Source organism: Grammomys surdaster, unplaced genomic scaffold, assembly GCF_004785775.1.
Source record: "Grammomys surdaster isolate TR1022 unplaced genomic scaffold, NIH_TR_1.0 273, whole genome shotgun sequence".
Lineage (NCBI taxonomy): Eukaryota > Metazoa > Chordata > Mammalia > Rodentia > Muridae > Grammomys > Grammomys surdaster.
In genome coordinates, this window is record NW_021604714.1 from 365,314 (window position 1) to 382,372 (window position 17,059).

The 17,059-nt window shown below is 40.9% G+C and overlaps 1 protein-coding gene across 3 annotated transcripts in view; it reads right to left on the reverse strand.

Moving 5' to 3' along the window:
- Septin10 (septin 10) overlaps positions 1-17,059 on the reverse strand; it is a 77,549-nt gene that overhangs the window by 31,502 nt on the left and 28,988 nt on the right. For all 3 annotated transcript variants that reach the window (XM_028776826.1, XM_028776825.1, XM_028776828.1), the window contains exons 6-8: positions 12,545-12,641; positions 10,863-11,031; positions 4,283-4,415 (exon numbers count right to left, since the gene is read on the reverse strand). In XM_028776826.1, the coding sequence (XP_028632659.1) occupies positions 4,283-4,415; positions 10,863-11,031; positions 12,545-12,641 (399 nt within the window). The remainder of the gene's footprint in view (positions 1-4,282; positions 4,416-10,862; positions 11,032-12,544; positions 12,642-17,059) is intronic.

Consider the following 17,059-nt stretch of genomic DNA (forward strand, 5'->3'; position numbering starts at 1 on the left):
AAGGGAAGAGAAGGGAAGAGAAAGAGAAGAGGTTTGAAAATCATACTGGTAAATTACTGGAAAGCAAGCGTCAACACTCAGTCTATGTCACGAACCTTGTGGTGGTTTGAATGGGAAGAGCCCTCACGGTCTCATGGGCCTAACCTAGAATCCCCAAAGTAAAGAGAGTTGGTAGGGGTCGATGAGACAGGGCCCCAAAATTAAGGTAGTAAACAACAACAGGTGATAATGGTTGACTCCAGCTGGGTCAACGCAAACAAGCCTCACGGACTTCCTGGGGTGTGGGGGTGACCAAGAGCAGAGCTGGACCATAAAGATGGAACCCTGAGGATGCCTCTGTGAGGTAGACTGCATAGGACGCATGCTCAACCATCCATTGTAGAAGGAACACCTCATCCTGAATGCTGCCTGCCTCACTGATTCACTTTCCTTCCCTTATATATGGGAACCAGGAGCACCTTGTTTTTAGACACCTCACAGGATGCATCAAAGAAACCAGGGTGAGTCTGCCCTAGATACTTTTAAAAACTAGGAAACAGAGAAACCTGGCCTCTGAACGGCATCTTAATTCTAACAGCATACTACAGCTCGCTCCACTCTGCAGATGAAAAGAAAAAGCAAAGTTCCTTATGACCAGGCTTTCTTCTAATAGACAAGTTCAACTTCTAAGAAAGCTATAAACTGGACCCCACTTCTGAGGGCTTGGTCGTGTGCCCAGTCTGTTTTAACATGTGCAAGCTTGACATCAATTCAAACTCTCATGAAGAATAAATATACGTACCATCTGGCCTCAAAACCAACTTGACAGGTGAGCTATCACTGGCCACTGCATTGTGAATTGGAGTAGGTATCGATCAGAGATAAAAAACAGTTGATTGTTCTTCTTACCCAGACATAAAGAAAAGCTACCAGAGAGGAGATGCTTGGTTTTGAAGAGCCACCTTCTGACATTTTCAAACTTAAAACTGTCTAATGGTTTCTATGTTATAATGAGGCCAGGTTGTGTGTATATTTATTTTCCGTGGGATTTTGAATTGAGCCTTTACAAGACCCCAGTGGCAGCCATCACCCAGGATTTACAACAGACAGAACTATACTTTTGAGGACAGGTAACCTTAGATCACATTATTCCATGAATATAATCTGGTAAAAGTTTTCCTTTAGTTCTTTCTTTATGACGTTAATGGACATAAGAAGGAACCAATAAACACGAGAGAGAGAAACAAAAAGGGATGTAAGTAGTAAAGGTTTGTCAAAGATGAAGCCTAAAGATGGAGTATGTGTAATGATTAAAGGTTAGGAAAATTCCTAAGGTAGAATCAAAACTGATATAAAAGTTCCACTTTAATCAAAGGGATGCTTTTAGGATATTGATGGACTCTTGGTAACACAAAAACTGACTTAACAAATTATATTTAATCAATATTACTATATTCTCTGCTATGTTCACTAAAAATCTGCTTTTGTCTAAATTTTGTCTGTTACACACAAGTTAAATTACAATCTATCATCTACTCTGTAAGAGGAATGAAACATCCTCTGGGCTCTCAAAAACCATAGCATGGAGGCCTAAACCAATGTGGATGATAGGGTTGAAAGTACAACCAGTATTTTGGCTCTCGCCCTCTTAAGGTCAGTCAAGACTTAGGGGGCAAAGGGACCCCTCTAAAAGAGCCCAAATACTCTGATAAGTCCCTGTCTTCTTGATCAAAGAGGACAAGAAGAACTTAGAGACTGGACTCTAACCAGTCACACCCTGCAAAGAGGGAATTGTTGGGGAGTGAGACATGGACAGCAAGACCCTGACCCATTCTTATGATCAACAGGTAGAGGAAAAATTACAAAAGCCAAGGGGCTCACCTTAAGTTCCTAAGACTAACTCTCAGAGTCTTGACTGACTTAAGCAGTAAAAAAGGTTAAATTCTGGCTACCTACATGGCCATGAACACACACCAGGAAAGTATAACCAGAAACAAGAAAGCAGTTCTACCAGCGCCCACCAGTACTCCCGGATATGGACTACCTCTTCTGCTGCAAATGCCCTGCTAACTTCTTGTTTGGCAGTACAAAAATCTGGAACTCCTCTGGAGGTGTCCTCTGAACAAAAATATCAGCCAGTATCAATGAGGCCTAGCCTAATAACTCATCCGTGCATGTATTCATGACCTGTGGTGGTCTGAATGAGAAATGTCCCCATAGACATATTTAAACATCTGGTCACCAGTTGGTGGTGCTCTTTGGGAAAGGTTGGAACTTTTAGGAAGTGCAGCCTTGCCGGAGGAAGTATGTCACTAGGTGAGGATTTCTACAGTTTATAGCTTCACCCAACTTCAGTTCATTCTGTTTTGTGCTTGCACTAAGGATATGATCACTTAGCTTCCACTCCAGCCATCTGCTACCATGCATCCCCTGCCATTATGAAGGTCCACTCTGAAAGCATGACCCCAAAGAAACTCTTTTTTATATAACTGCCTTGATTGTATTATTTTATCATAGAAACAAAAAGTAATCAAAACAAACTACAAATTATCAAAGTAGACTGAGAACACATGAGTCATAGTACAAAACAAAACCAAAAAGAAATATATCTAAAACTGTATCAAACACCGTAGAACGACAAAGAGTTCAACATACTCACTTGGACCCTGTAAAACAGGTCAGGTGCCTATCCTTATGGGTCCTGTGACACCTAGGCTCTGCTTCGGTGTTCTCTAACGTCTTATCTAATCACCTGGAGTGACCACCTCCAGGAATCTATCGTTGAACCTGTGGTATCTTTTTGTAGCCCTTCTCTAGCCTACGAATATTCTCCCACCTATACACATTACTGTATGCACTGTAATACATGATCTGAGAGTTACTACTAGTAATTGAGATTGGAATAAATATCCTATTTGGAATGATGGAATAAAGAGCCTATGACTGCCAATAGCCATATATCAAGGGAAATTGGGAGTACTTGGCAGTGTAGCCAGTGAAAGTTATGTCAGCTGACTTCTATTCAGCAAATGCTAACACCGTGGAAACACATCAATGTGTTCGTTACTAACAATTCATTCACAACAGGCTGCAGATACCACAATCAGTATAGTGTCTGCTGTGAACACATGAAGACCTGAGTCAATGCCTAGAGCCCCTGCTAAAAGCTCGGATGTGGTGATCTGTGCTAAGTAATCCCAGCAGTCAGGAGTGGAGACAGGAGTTCAGCAGTTACCAAGCTCTGACCAGTGAGTGATCCTATCCCAAAGCAAGCAAGCAAATCAACAAAAAACAAGGTGGACAGCACGGAAAGGTGACCTCTAACCTACTTACATGTATGTGTACACATCTGCACAGGACATTGACACACATAGAAGAACAGGAACTAACTCAAAACTGAAATCACTGCCTGAAGAATGGGGAGGAAAAGCTCACAGGGAATTTACTAGTATTTTCTTTTGCAAGGGTGACTGACTCCATTGAGTAGGTCTGATGCAAATGTAAGGAAAGCCACTTCACAGCTTTCACAGTTGCCTATTTTATGGTGAAAAAAGAAAACCCAATTACTGGAAACAACAACTGCCATGAGTGACTGTCCTCTGAGCCAAACATCCACCATCTTACGGAGTTCAACTGCAGCCCCTTGCAAAGATAACCCCAGCTGGGCTGCTTGATAGTTGACATCCCTGTAAAGAGGTTCTGAGGAGGGCACCAGATTCTCCCCTAAGTATCCAGCTATTTCTATACACTGGAAACTCTGCCCATGGAGAAGAGCCAGGGGTCCAACTATGCTACCAGGGACGCCTTCATCCCTGCTGGTTAAGACTTTCCAGGTATGGCCAGTTTGGGGAAAAGCGCCCCCAAATCTCTAAGCAACCCCTCACTTATACTCTGTAAGTAAGCCCAATAAACTTACTAGTTCCCCAAAGTGAATGCTGGCAAAACTGTGCCTCAGTTTGTTGTTGGAATCTTGGAAGAAGGGACAGAGACTGCTTTGTCTCCACTACTGAAGAAATTTTAACAACAAAAACACTTAAGCCACAGCTGAAATGTTTCTGGTTATAGTATTAGAATACATCTTACTAACCTAGTAGTTACAAGTCTTTGCTGTTTCTAATGTAAGAATGTTTGCTCCAAAGACAAAAAGGTTTAATTGGATTTCATGTTATAATTTCTTCAAAGTCTGTATTTAAAAACTATGTGCTATAGTTTTCAAAGGGCGAGGACAATCTTAAGGTTAATCTTCCAATTGTATAGACCATCCCAAATCAGAACCAGTGACATCCAATCCAGCCACACTCACCTCTCTCTCGGCCTCTTTCAGTATGGCCTCTTTCTCCTTCACTCGCTGCACAAACATCTGCTTCATCTGCTCTTCCTTCCTCTGACGTTCACCATAGAATTCATGTCTTTTAGCTTCATAAGTCTCTTGAAGACTAAGAGAGTTGTTTGTGTTATTCTCATGTTAAAAAGACAGGGTAACAGTTTTGCAAGCCTGTATGTGCCTCACACTAGGCTGATTTTATCATGTACCATCATTTCTGAGGACCCCAAACATGCTACTGCCTGCAGCAGCGGATGAAAGGCTTTCAGTGCTGCAGCTAATACAGCAAACTAAGGTGACAGAGTCCTTCACAGGTACTCTCATTTTATACCAAACGTGCTCCTTTTTCAATCTTTGTTAAACGGCATCAATCCAACCACATGCTAAAGTAATGAAGCCACATGACTTATGCCCTCTGCTTATCTTTGAGCACCAAGGCAGGTTAGCTCTATTTGTGAAGCTGACATCACCCAAATCTGGTCCTCTTTCCATTGCCACAGCTATCATAACCAATGTGCCCCTGACGTGTTCTGCCTTCACCACTGCAATATTTTCCTGAATGATCTCTGGGCTTCTAGTTCATTGCTCACTGTGTTCTTCTGGTTACTAGACTTTCCGCCCAAACCACAAAGCTCCTTACCGTCCTCTGAGTTATGACTGCACCACCTGTGGAATAAAATCACACCCTCTTTTAAACAGGCAGGAAAGTGCAACCTGCTCTACTTCTTTTCCAGATTAATTCCTCAACAGACAATCAAGTCCCTTTAGGTTCCATGTAGGAGGAGCTAAGGTGGGAGGAGTAAGGAGAGGAAGAGGAGGAGTAAGGAGGACAGGAGGAGAAGGAAGAGGAGGAGCTAGAAGAGAGGAATGAGAGAGAGGGGAACATGGAGGCGGATGTTCACGTGTCTGTAGCAGTCAAAGGTAGTTGGAATATCTAGGTTGGGTATTGGGTTACACTTCTGATTGTATGGGCATCTTGTTACTGATCATTACAAAATATATAAGCTTTTGGATAATTTAAGCATTAGAGTCTCATTTTCCTACTGGGCTCTCGTGGATGGTGGGATGGTCTGGGCAATGCCCAGCCTTGTTGAGACAGTGTGGAAGACTGGCAGAGCCATCTCCCTCACTGACGTCTCGTGGGTGGCAGGGCTAGTGTTTCTGGCTGGCCATTGCCGAGAAACATGGCAGCTGAGCTAGGCAGAGCCGCCACAGCTTAGATAGTTGGTTTGACCAGTGGCCAATTTTAAATATTTACTTCAACAGTTCCTGCCAAACCAAATATCTCACTGTCCTTAGAACATTCCTTCCCTTTTGAGTTTTCTTCAGTTTCTGATGTCTCTGACCATTCTGCTCGGCTTTTCCTCTATCTCTGGAGACCAAGTGCAAATGTGACTTCCTCTTCAAAGGCTTTTCCTTCTCCTCATTGTACTGGTCCTCCCAAAGTATCCCCAAAGCATTGATATCCTGTCTCCTCTCTTTCTTTAATAGATTTAGATACTGAAAATAGGTATAGGATCCTTGGTCATCTTTGTTACCTGTCTACACAGCAAAGCTATTTAGACCCTAATTTCTAATTAATGCTGTCTTTAGAGAAGGACACTTCTCGTGAGTAGCAACAACTTTAGCCAAGCAGAGACTGTCCTGGATTCTATGAATAGCTCTCTTTACCTACTCGTAACATTCCAGAACTACGACAATAACCCTTCCAATATATCAGAAATGGCAAGCTCTTCCTCATCAGCTTACTGTGTGAATATCCCAAGATTCAACAGAGAATACAAATTCACTTTCCTCTTATGTCAGTAAGAAACTTCTATTGTGTTTAAAAAGACATTAATATACCTGGATTTTAAAATTCATATTTTTAATTAAGAATTTTTATCAATATTTGATAAACTGAAGAAAAACAGTAAGAAGTGTTGCATGATAGCTATCATGACTGAGAGTTAAGTTATGCACATCAGGTTTTCTAAGATCATATCCTAAACATTTGTAAGCACATTCTCATTAAGAACAAAACACATCATTGTTCAAAATACCCTAAGTACTAGACAACTGCCTCAAATACCCAGGAGCCAACATTCATAGCATTAGGCTTTTTGGTTGTTTTGTTTGTGTCTCATTTTAAAGAAGCTTCTAAAAATATTAGCTATTTTGACAAGCCTCAGAAACTTCATTCTATTATTTTGCAGGTAGAATTGATACATCTTTTATACCAAAACATATAAGTAATAAATAATGACTCAGCTTTTTATCAATTGACAGTTAAAATAATGTTTTGTGTCTTTATCTGTACATACACCCAGGAAGAAAATCAATACGCGTGGTGAACAGAAAGGCCTAGACTTTAGAGACTGTCACCAGCAGCACCTGCTCCCAATGCTGCAGGTTCTCATGTCTGCAGCAAACCTCACCAACAAATACTGGCAGTCTCATGTCCAGGGGCGTGAGCAAGGCCTTAGGGAATCTAACTAATGCAGCTGGGAAGTTAGAAGCTGGGCTGTGAACCAGAGCAGACTTCCTTTAAAACCCACAGGCAACCATGCTGGATCTGACTGCCTCAACTAGATTTAGCAGAAGGCAGAGATGTCCTGCTCCTACATGCTTCCTTCCTATCATACTGACTTCCTAGGATATATATTTACTTATGGAGCCAGTTCTAACTGCAGAGGTCTGCTGTATCATTCTAAGGTGAATGAGGCGCTCAACAGATCTGAAGAACCCGGTGTGTGCAGTTAGTACTGTGAACTAAGACAAGTACCAAATGAACGTCAGAAGTCCCTGCTATGCTGCGCCCCTCTCGGATCCAGTTAGTTTGTCACGAGTACATAATGCCATTATTTTACATTACTGTAGATCTGACTACCTTGAAGCAAAAAGGGAAAAGACCAATCCTTAATTCTCAATGTTATCAAGTCTGCAATCCTTTTCACAGATGTTCTTGTTCCTTGTACAGTTCAAATAAACATGATAAACTTCTAAGGCGATTCAATGCACATGCATTTCTTTACAGTTCCAAAGATAAAATTTCAGTGTAACTACAGCAGACAGTTAAGCAATTCTACAGTACTATATAAATCTTCCCTTCAAAACTATAAGTCCTATAGTCCAATACAGATGTGGCACATAATCTATACTCCAAGTACCTAGGAGACAGGAGGAGAATTATGCATTTAAGACCAGCCAGGACTAAGCAGCAAGCTACAAGTCAGTCTGTACTGCATGGGGTACAGTACTTGCCTGAGTTATCCACCACAAAACCAAGAACTACAGACCTAGCACTTCAGTGACAGGGATTTTGTATGAAGAATTCATAGAAATTAACTGTGGAAACATTCAGAAATCATTAATCTTGGGGAGTTAAATTTTTATGAAGGTAAAATGGATATAACTTAATATAAAAAATTAAGGTCCGATGTGGTGGGACACCTTAAAAATCCCAATACTCAGTGGGCAGAGGCAGGCTGATCTTTGTGAGTTCAAGGCCAGATGGTCTACACAATGAGTTCCAGACCAGCCAGCCAGGCTACACAGTGAGACATAGTCTCAAAAAAAGTACATATGTACATCTACAGATACATGCCAGCTTTGTATAATGCTCTATGCTTAGATCTCATGACAAGAATAGGATTACTGTGGTGTATTAAGATATCTACTATGACTCAGTACAACCATTTTAAATAAGAGAAGACAAAAAAACAAAGTGAACATCTGGCAATGAAGAAATGAGGAGTGCCCTCACAGGTCCATGTAGCACTTCTTTTAGTTGCTTGGTTGATTTAATTCAGGTTTTACATGCCAACCAAATTAAGAAGAACAAAATGGGAAAGAGTCCTCACAAAACAAAAAGTTCAAGAAACTAGGAACAATGAGGCTTTCTATGTATTAGGCTACAATGAACCTTTTATAAACCTTATCAAAACTCACAAAATAACGAAGTACTACCAGAAATAGTTTGCCTCAGCTTGGCCTAAGAAATCCAGAGTGTAGTTTTAAAAAATTCCCATGTTGTTAAGTGGAGCAGCCTGGGAAGGATAGAAGCTGTCCTCATACTGGAGTCCCCTTCTTCCTCTGTGTCCTCTGCCAAAACCCTCCAGTGATGTCCCCTCCTCCTGGGCTTTGTTCTAGGTCTTCTCGTTTATTATCGCTCAGAATGTACTACTATCCCAAGGGCACGTCTTCTAATTGTCCAATTTAACGAAGACACCTCTTCCGTCTCATAGTGTCTACCTTTCCTTTAGTGCACTCGGCACAATTATAATTTATTCTGCCACAGAAGATTTAATTTGGGCATCCCTTGTTTACAAGCTGGTTAACTCCAAGACAGCTGGAATTATACAAAACTACCAGCACTTAGCCCAGAGCCTTACGAAGAGTAGATACTTGGGTGGAAGGTGTAGCCGAGTGGGTGGTGGGCACATTCAGCACACATGTGGGGTTTTGATTTATTCAAACTCTGGTACCACCACCACTACAGCACACAGGTGAACACAGCAGCTGCTCTGAAAGTACTTACTGTTCTACCACGTATTGTTCAATATTTACTACCGAACCATCTCAGTTTTACATTCCTCTTATACACTCATCCTGACTGTTTAAGGAGCTGTTTAAATTTGATGTTTTCAGAGTTTTCTGATCATAATCCCAACATTCTTTCCCTATCTCACCTTGCTTACGTCAGTGACCACCATTTGAATTGTTTCTTAGGTGACTACGTACTTTTTGATTCATCTTTTCATGTCATCCCATATCCAATTCAATCTTTGAATGACTCCTCAGAGTTGAACATCCTCAGTATGTTATCATTGTTGTCTAAGCCTCCATCTTCCTATGGCTGGCCTCTTAGCTAGTCTCTCCAGGTCAACCTCTGTCTGCCCCACCGCATCCTCTCTGGCTCACACAACAAAACATCCTCTTTGTATTCCTGCCCTTAGGCAAGGTTATGTCTGTCTGACTCATTTGCATACATACCCGTAGCTAGCATACTGAGCAGATGGATGGCAGATGAACAATAACTACTGGCTGACCGGACATTTTAAAATGTAGATTGCTAGGCTCCATCCCTGTGAGTTCTGACCCTGCATGTCTTAGTCATCTACAGGTGACTCATGATGAGTCCACCAGGCAACCCGGATCTCTCTTGGAGACACTTTCTAGCTGTCCTGTTTGCTTTGACTTGGAATCTCCGCCTCCTCTGTGCAGACAGGGACCTCTGAATTGTCCCTGAGACTTGGAAGAAATGAGGCAAAACCTCTGGGAAACACCAGGGATGCCAACATGAAATGGTTACTCTTCAGTAAAAATGTAGTATGATCAGAAAATCATCAGCTTATCAGAATTATTGGTATATAGTATTAATTTGGTGGGGAGGGGTTAAACACATAAAACTCTTAATTTTTAAACCACTAATGAAATTTAAAATTGAATTTTGTCTATGATTAAGTCTTCCACAAGGTCAACTGCAGTCTAAACAATTAGACACTCTCTAGTTCCTCCCTGTTGTGTTTTCTCTGTGATACTTGTTAACAGCCAGGGTAACTAACAAATCCAACAGTGGAGTTAAAAAGGAATTCCCAGTCTCATAAAAGTTCAAAATAGTATTGAACCTAAAGACTAAATGCTTTACACATCAAAACTGTTCTAGAGTGCCTTAGCAAAACAGATTTGATTAAGTACATAAGGAATTAGGATTTTATGTCTGTCTGTCTGTCTGTATGTATGTATGTATGTATGTATGTTTGAATGTATGTATGTATGTATTCATTTAAAAAATTCAGAGATATCATTTAGCACCATATAAAGTTACCAAAGAAATTCAGAGTAACATTAAATGGTCTAGTCCTTTATCAAGGTCTTTAGGGCTAAAATTCTTCCAACTATAAGAAATCATTTGAACTGAGATTCTTTACAAGGAAAAGACATTACATACTTGGCTAAGCTTCTGTTTCCCTAAATGTTCCTTCAGATAAAGGGCAACTGATGAAGACTTGGATAATCTGACTTGTGGAATAATTATACTTTTAACTGCTTCTAGGCACCCCTCCCCACAAAAAAAACAAAAAACAAAAAAAAAAAAACCCAAGATGCAAACAAAAACTGAAGTGTGTCCTTCAGTTATTCATATACTAAAGGTGCACATTCTAATTACTTCTTTCCCCAGTTCAGGACCTCATCCATGCTGATGCTCTCAACACTGAACACCAGCTGCTGCCACTCCTCCCCACCCCACCTCTTTTTTACTTTTGAGACAAGATGTTACTATATTGCCCAAGTTGGCCCTGAAAAGGTTGTACAGTTCAGGCAGACCTTGAACTTGCAAGCTTCATGGAACAGTTTCCCAAGTAGCTGTATAGAAGGACTGTTTTTTTCTTAGCTCCTTTACAGTCAGGCATAATCTTCAGAAGCAAAGAGATATCAGTTGATTGGAGAAGTCAAATAAATCAATTTCATACTTAGATTTCTAAAAATATATTCTCATCACTATAAAGCTTAAGAAAGGGTAATCCTAACTTTCTAACTTTCTCTGCTCCTGCCTTCTTCCAAAAGCCTCCCTTACCTGAGGGGCTTGTTCTCTGGGCCCATGTCTACAAAGCCCATCTCCTGCAATTTGCAGCGCCTGTACAGCTCATAGTGCCTCATATGCGTCTGCTCCCGCAGGTCCTCCATGTTTGTGCAAATAAGCATTTCCCGCAGCTTTACAAAGTCACAGTGATTTTCATTTTCCACTAGCCAGAGAAAATAAGAAAAGCACAATGCTAGCTTTAATTCCTGGCATACAATCAGTGCTTGTCGAATGAAAGGTAAAGGAAAGCACAGTGAAATAACAAACAGCAAGATGTCACTTCTGATCAGTGGCTACTATTATATACATGTAACCAAGGAAGAAATGCTTACATTATACACTTTGAATAACAGGTAATACTAGCTAACAGACTGAGAGGTCTGCTTCAAATACAGTAGCTAATGGACAAACAGGAAATAGCAAAGACATATTTTTCATTTCTATATGCTCGAGTTATTTACTCCCACTGTTAACTTACCAACTATAACCATGAGACATTTTACATAGTACTTAAGTAAGCTTGTTTCACTCTCAAGTAGTGAATTCTGTTCAGATCTACAATGACCAAATCTTTTTCTACATTACATTTATGAATTTGTATATTCAAAATTAATAAAGACAATTGTATGGTCATTCTATGTTTGTGATTACCAGAGGAGTATAAATAAATATATTACAGTGACCAAGTATTTTAAATGAAATTTTAACAATTTATTTTTGTATGTTTGTATGTATGTATGTATGTATGTATGTATGTATGTATCTGAGTCAAGCTTCACTGTATTGCACAGATTGGCATCCAGCTTAAAATCCTCTGGCTTTGGCTCCCCAAGGAGCTAGGACTAGAGGTATACCATACCCAGTTTACTTTACAGTTTTAATTAAAAGTTTTCTCATTATTTCAGATTCATTGAAAAATATTATATCAGCTGGGCAGGGTGGTATATATGCATATAATCCCAGTACTCAGACGTAGAGTTCATAATTTCCAGGCCAGCTCGGCTACAAAAGCAAGACCACTTCATGTTTAACTGTTGATTCCCTGATCAGGACCTGATTGATACATGCTAGCACTCTTAACACTGAACACAGGTCACTCCACCTTTTTGTTTTAACTTTTTGAGACAAGATGTTACTTTATCGTGCAAGTTTGCCCTGATGTTTATCATGTTTAACCACTACTTTAGATTCCAGTTCTAATCAAGGACTAGGGATGGAGTTGCACAGAGCAGTCTCTAGCATGCTCAAGCACACTGGCTGGATCTCCATTCTCTAGCATACTCAAGCACACTGGCTGGATCTCCATTCTCTAGCATGCTCAAGCTCACTGGCTGGATCTCCATTCTCTAGCATGCTCAAGCACACTGGCTGGATCTCCATTCTCTAGCATACTCAAGCACACTGGCTGGATCTCCAGCATCAAAGAAGCAGCACCTTCTGATGTAAGTCCATGTCTACGCATCTCACCTTCTGAAGGTAACCAGTAGAGGAGACATGGTATGACACAGGGAGATGGAAAAGCTCTGTCCACAGACTTTGGACAAAGCAGTATACAGCTAATTCCTCTGTTTACTATCTACAATCTAAATAATTGTCACCTCAAACAATTGGTCTAATTCTAATTTTGGGATTACCAGGCAACACATTTATTTTCTGTCATAATTTATCTTACTTACCTTGTACAATACCCCAAGGATACTGGCGACCCTTGACCATCTTATTTCCAACTTTTATCTCATCCATACTTCCAACAACAGCAAACGGCAAATGGCCCTGGAAAGGAATCAAACATCAATCTCACCTTTTTATACCGCAATATAAGTGACTATAATATCAGTGATGAAAATAATGGAGACTAATTAGAGAGCAGTTCTACTAAGTTTGGGATATGTACTAAGCAATCTGTAAGAGTCACTTTTGGACACTACAAAGACAAGTATCTACTGGGTATCTCTCACATAGAAGGCACAGTGATATTTGGAGTTGAAATAAGAAAGAAAAGGAGAAGAAGAATTTTGATACATGTGACACTGTCATGAACATTTTCTCCTTAAAAACAAAGATGTTTTAGAAACTATACACATTATATAATATATAAAATAATACAGTATCTGCTTTTAGTATATCACTATTAATATAAAATGATGCACAAAGTTTAAGAATGATACTAGTGTAGTAAATGCTATAGAAGTCGGGAGGAACAAGAGATTACTGAGACAGGGGAGGCACAGTCCATGCTGGGCTAGGATTGAGAACCAACAAAGGAAGAAGAGCTAGCATAGGGAGAGACTCAGTAACAGGCAGCAGCTCGGCTGAGGACTAGGAGGACATAAATCTCATGTCGAGCCCTGAAACAGGAGAAGATGAATGTAAAAACAGATGTTTAATAGTTAGCATCTGAATAAAGGCTTCTTAACTGTCTTCTGATAAATTACTAATGAGCATGCGAATAAAATTAGATATAAAGGCAATTTAAAGGCAGAGAATAAAGATCACTTCACTTACATTATCAGGACTTAAGAAATTTAGAGTTTTGTATTTTCATGGTTGCGATGGCTAATCTTCACTGTCAACACAACTACATCTAGAATAAGCATAGATTTAGAACCACCTGAGTGTGTCTTAGAAAGGTTAAACTGAGCAGGGAGGGTCCATCAAGAACATGGGCAGCACCATCCATGGACCAGGAACCCATACATAAAGGATAGACTGGACTGGCATCTACATTCCTCTGTGTTTCCTGACAGTGGACACACTGTGACCAGCTAGCTGCTATCCATTCCTGCTGCCAGGACTCACACACCATGCTGGGCTATAATCACAAACCACAACCAAAATAAGCTTCAGTTTCTTTTATCAGAACTTTTGACATAGGAATGTATGTAGTACAGTGGCATATGATAAATCAAGAACAACAGTAATGGGATGCTGTTGCTAGGCACTAGGTACCACATCCAAGGGTACATCATTTAATCCTCACCTAAGTCAGCCCTTATGCAGACTACTAGCCAAATTCTGCAGACAAGTTAAGAGTCTCCAGGAGGTAACTGTCATATAAAGCATGAGCCTCAAACCCACAACCCTTCAAAAGACAGCAAAGCACTTAAAAAACATGAAACTTGGAGAAAAATAAACAGCTTAGTCATCTTAGATACATTAAATTAAGCAAGCATTTCATTTGTACAGGTGACACTGTAAGGGACAATGAGAGTCAACATCAGCTTCAAGAGTTCTTAAGGGCTCTGAGGACTGCCTCAGCTGCGACCACGGCGCAGGTGCGACCTGCCCCTCGCGCCGGGCGAGTTTTAAACCACAGCTGGCGCCACCAACATGAGGCATAGACACCCACGGAATTCAAGAATGAATGGGCCGCTAACACCAAACAAGTAAGTACTTCCAACAGGGCATGGCGTCTAGACTCTCCTGTTTCCTCAGCGCACCCTGTGGGTTCCCTGCCTCCATTCTGCAGGCGTCCATAGACCCCCCAGAACGGAGGCCAATATGGCGTGCTGGCTTCTCCAAGCACAACCATGTGCCCCCCACACCCCCCCCAGTCTCTGTCCTGCTGCGCTCCCCCCTACCCGTGGCGTTTGGGGACCAGAACAGAGATTCGAGGGCTTTGTGCCCATGCTCGCTGAAATCTGGCTGAGTTCATTCCCGCCCGAGTACGATCCCTGCTGCGTCTACTGGGCGCGGTGTGATACAAACACAACCAAGCTTTCTGCGCCCCGCTTCTGCTCCATTGCGGTAATCACCGCCTCCCTGAGACATGTGCTCCAGACAGGAGACATGGACAACCTCACGCCTGCGCGCCCCCGAGGCACACGGGCCATCATATCCCCCCCTGCTAGCAGTGGACAATGTGTGCAGAGCCAGCTCCAAAATCGCTCCCCGCTGGTGCCTGTGAAAACCATTTTCCAAAAGGTCAATAGCAGTGATATTGCTAAAACCTTCTGCAAAGTCATCAACAGGAAAAAAGGGATTCATGTTCTGGGAGGAACTTCAGAGTTGTCCAGTGAAGGAACCCAACATTCTTACTCAGAGGAAGAAAAATATACTTTCATTAACTGGGTAAACAAAGCTTTGGAAAATGATAACGATTACAGACACACCATACCTATGAGCCCAAATACTGATGACCTGTTCAAAGCAGTTGGCAATGGAATTGTGCTCTGCAAAACTATCATCCTGTCAGTTCCTGATACAATTGATGAGAGAGCAATCAATATGAAGCTTACACCATTCATCATTCAGGAAAACTTGAACTAGCACTGAACTCTGCTTCTGCTATTGGATATCATGTTGTGAACACTGGTGCAGAAGATCTGTGTGCAGGGAAACCCCATCTGGGCTTGGGACTGCTTGGGCAGATTATTAAGACTGGCTTGTTTGCTGCCATTGAATTAAACAGGATTGAAGGATTCCAAAGCCTATTTCCATCTGCTCAATCAAATTGCACGGAAAGGACAGAAGGAAGGGGATAGATAGATAGATATCTATCCACAGATAGATATTAACATGTCATTATTAACATATATCCACAGATAGATATTAACATGTCAGGTTTCAAAGAGAAACTCATGAAGAAAGAACCTTTGTAACTGGACGACTCTCTTGGTGTTAATCCCCACGTCAACCATCTCTTTGTTTAGAAAACTGCAGCTATGCAGTTGAATTAAGAAGAATCCAGCTAAACCTCCTTGGTTGGCATTGGAGGACAAGACCTGAATGATGAGAAGCCTACTTTGACCTTGGCTGTAATCTGGCAGGTGATGAGAAGGCACTGTGCACAGTGTTGTCGATGAAAGCTTCACAGTAATGTGCACGTATGTATTCACCCTCAGTGTACATTCATACATTCACTGCTTAAATGAAACATTCACTTCAGTGAATACACTTCAGAGCTCATCGGACTCAGACGCTGAAATGAATTTGCTATGGATGTATGTTGGGTCTTCACTGAAAGATACCTCCTTGTGAGTTAGGTAGAAGGGTAGCTGTTTCCAGTCTGTCACAAAAGTCCGCTGTGTAGAAGTAAGCCTGATACAATGTCACTGAGTATCACTAACAGATGATCTAGTGTCGTTCACTGACTGAAATTGTCACAGGGTCTGCAGCTCTAGCTGAGTCATCTGGGATATACTTAGCATGCACAGAGGCTATCCTCAGAGTCCTCAAATGAATAAGGAAATGTTGTCAGAAGCCCAAAATGATTGCTCATACTTCAATTTTTGCACTGAGAAGTCTGATGATAGTTTGAGGCCAGCTTGGGCTACATAATGAATTCTAGGACATCCTGAACTATAAAGTGGAACACTGCCTCAAAGGAACAAACTAAAAACATTATCAGAAGAAATATGAACTAAATATAAACATTATCAGAAGAAATAAGAAATATGAAATATGTATCCATTTGGAAATGAAGATCAGAGCCAGCAGGATAGCTCAGTGTTAAAGCTCCTGTGCCCAGCTTGATGACCTGAGATCTGTTTCAGAAACCCATGTAGTGAAAGAACAAAACCATGTCCCAAAAGATGTTCATGGTTTCCCTGATTTCCACAGCATACCAGATACCATGGCATACATGTGTTCAAATACATATAAATAATGTCAAAAAAATAAAGAGTTCTTAAAAAGTCAAATTCTAAAGTATTCCAAGGAAGGCTGCATGGTCCTTTCATGTTTTACAATGGGACAGGAAGGAATCTCTTCTAAGGCAGTGAAATATGGTTCAGCTGAAGATAAACCCCAGCTTACAATGACTGACTTACTCAATTCAGGGAAAGCAAGAGGAAGCAAAGCTAAGATGAAAGTATTCAGTATCTATTTGTCAGCAACAATAAAAGTTTATCCTACTGGACTTTTTGACATTTCACCTTATTTGAAGTCTTTCTGAAAAACACAAGTGAAAATATAGCTCACTGGTCTCTCTTTATTTGTGAGTGGTACATTCCAAGAACCCAGTAGATGCCTAAAGGCTGTGCACAGTCCCATACATAGAATGCTTTTTACACCTGCAAATGTTCAGAAATCAGGTACCATAAGAGATCAATAACTAATTAAGTGGGACAAAAACCACTAAAAACATATGACTGTACCTCTTTCAAAGTACTACTGTACTAGAAACACCATTCCTTTGATGATGTCAGTTGGTTCAAAGCCTGTGGTGAGATTTTATCTTGCTATTCATA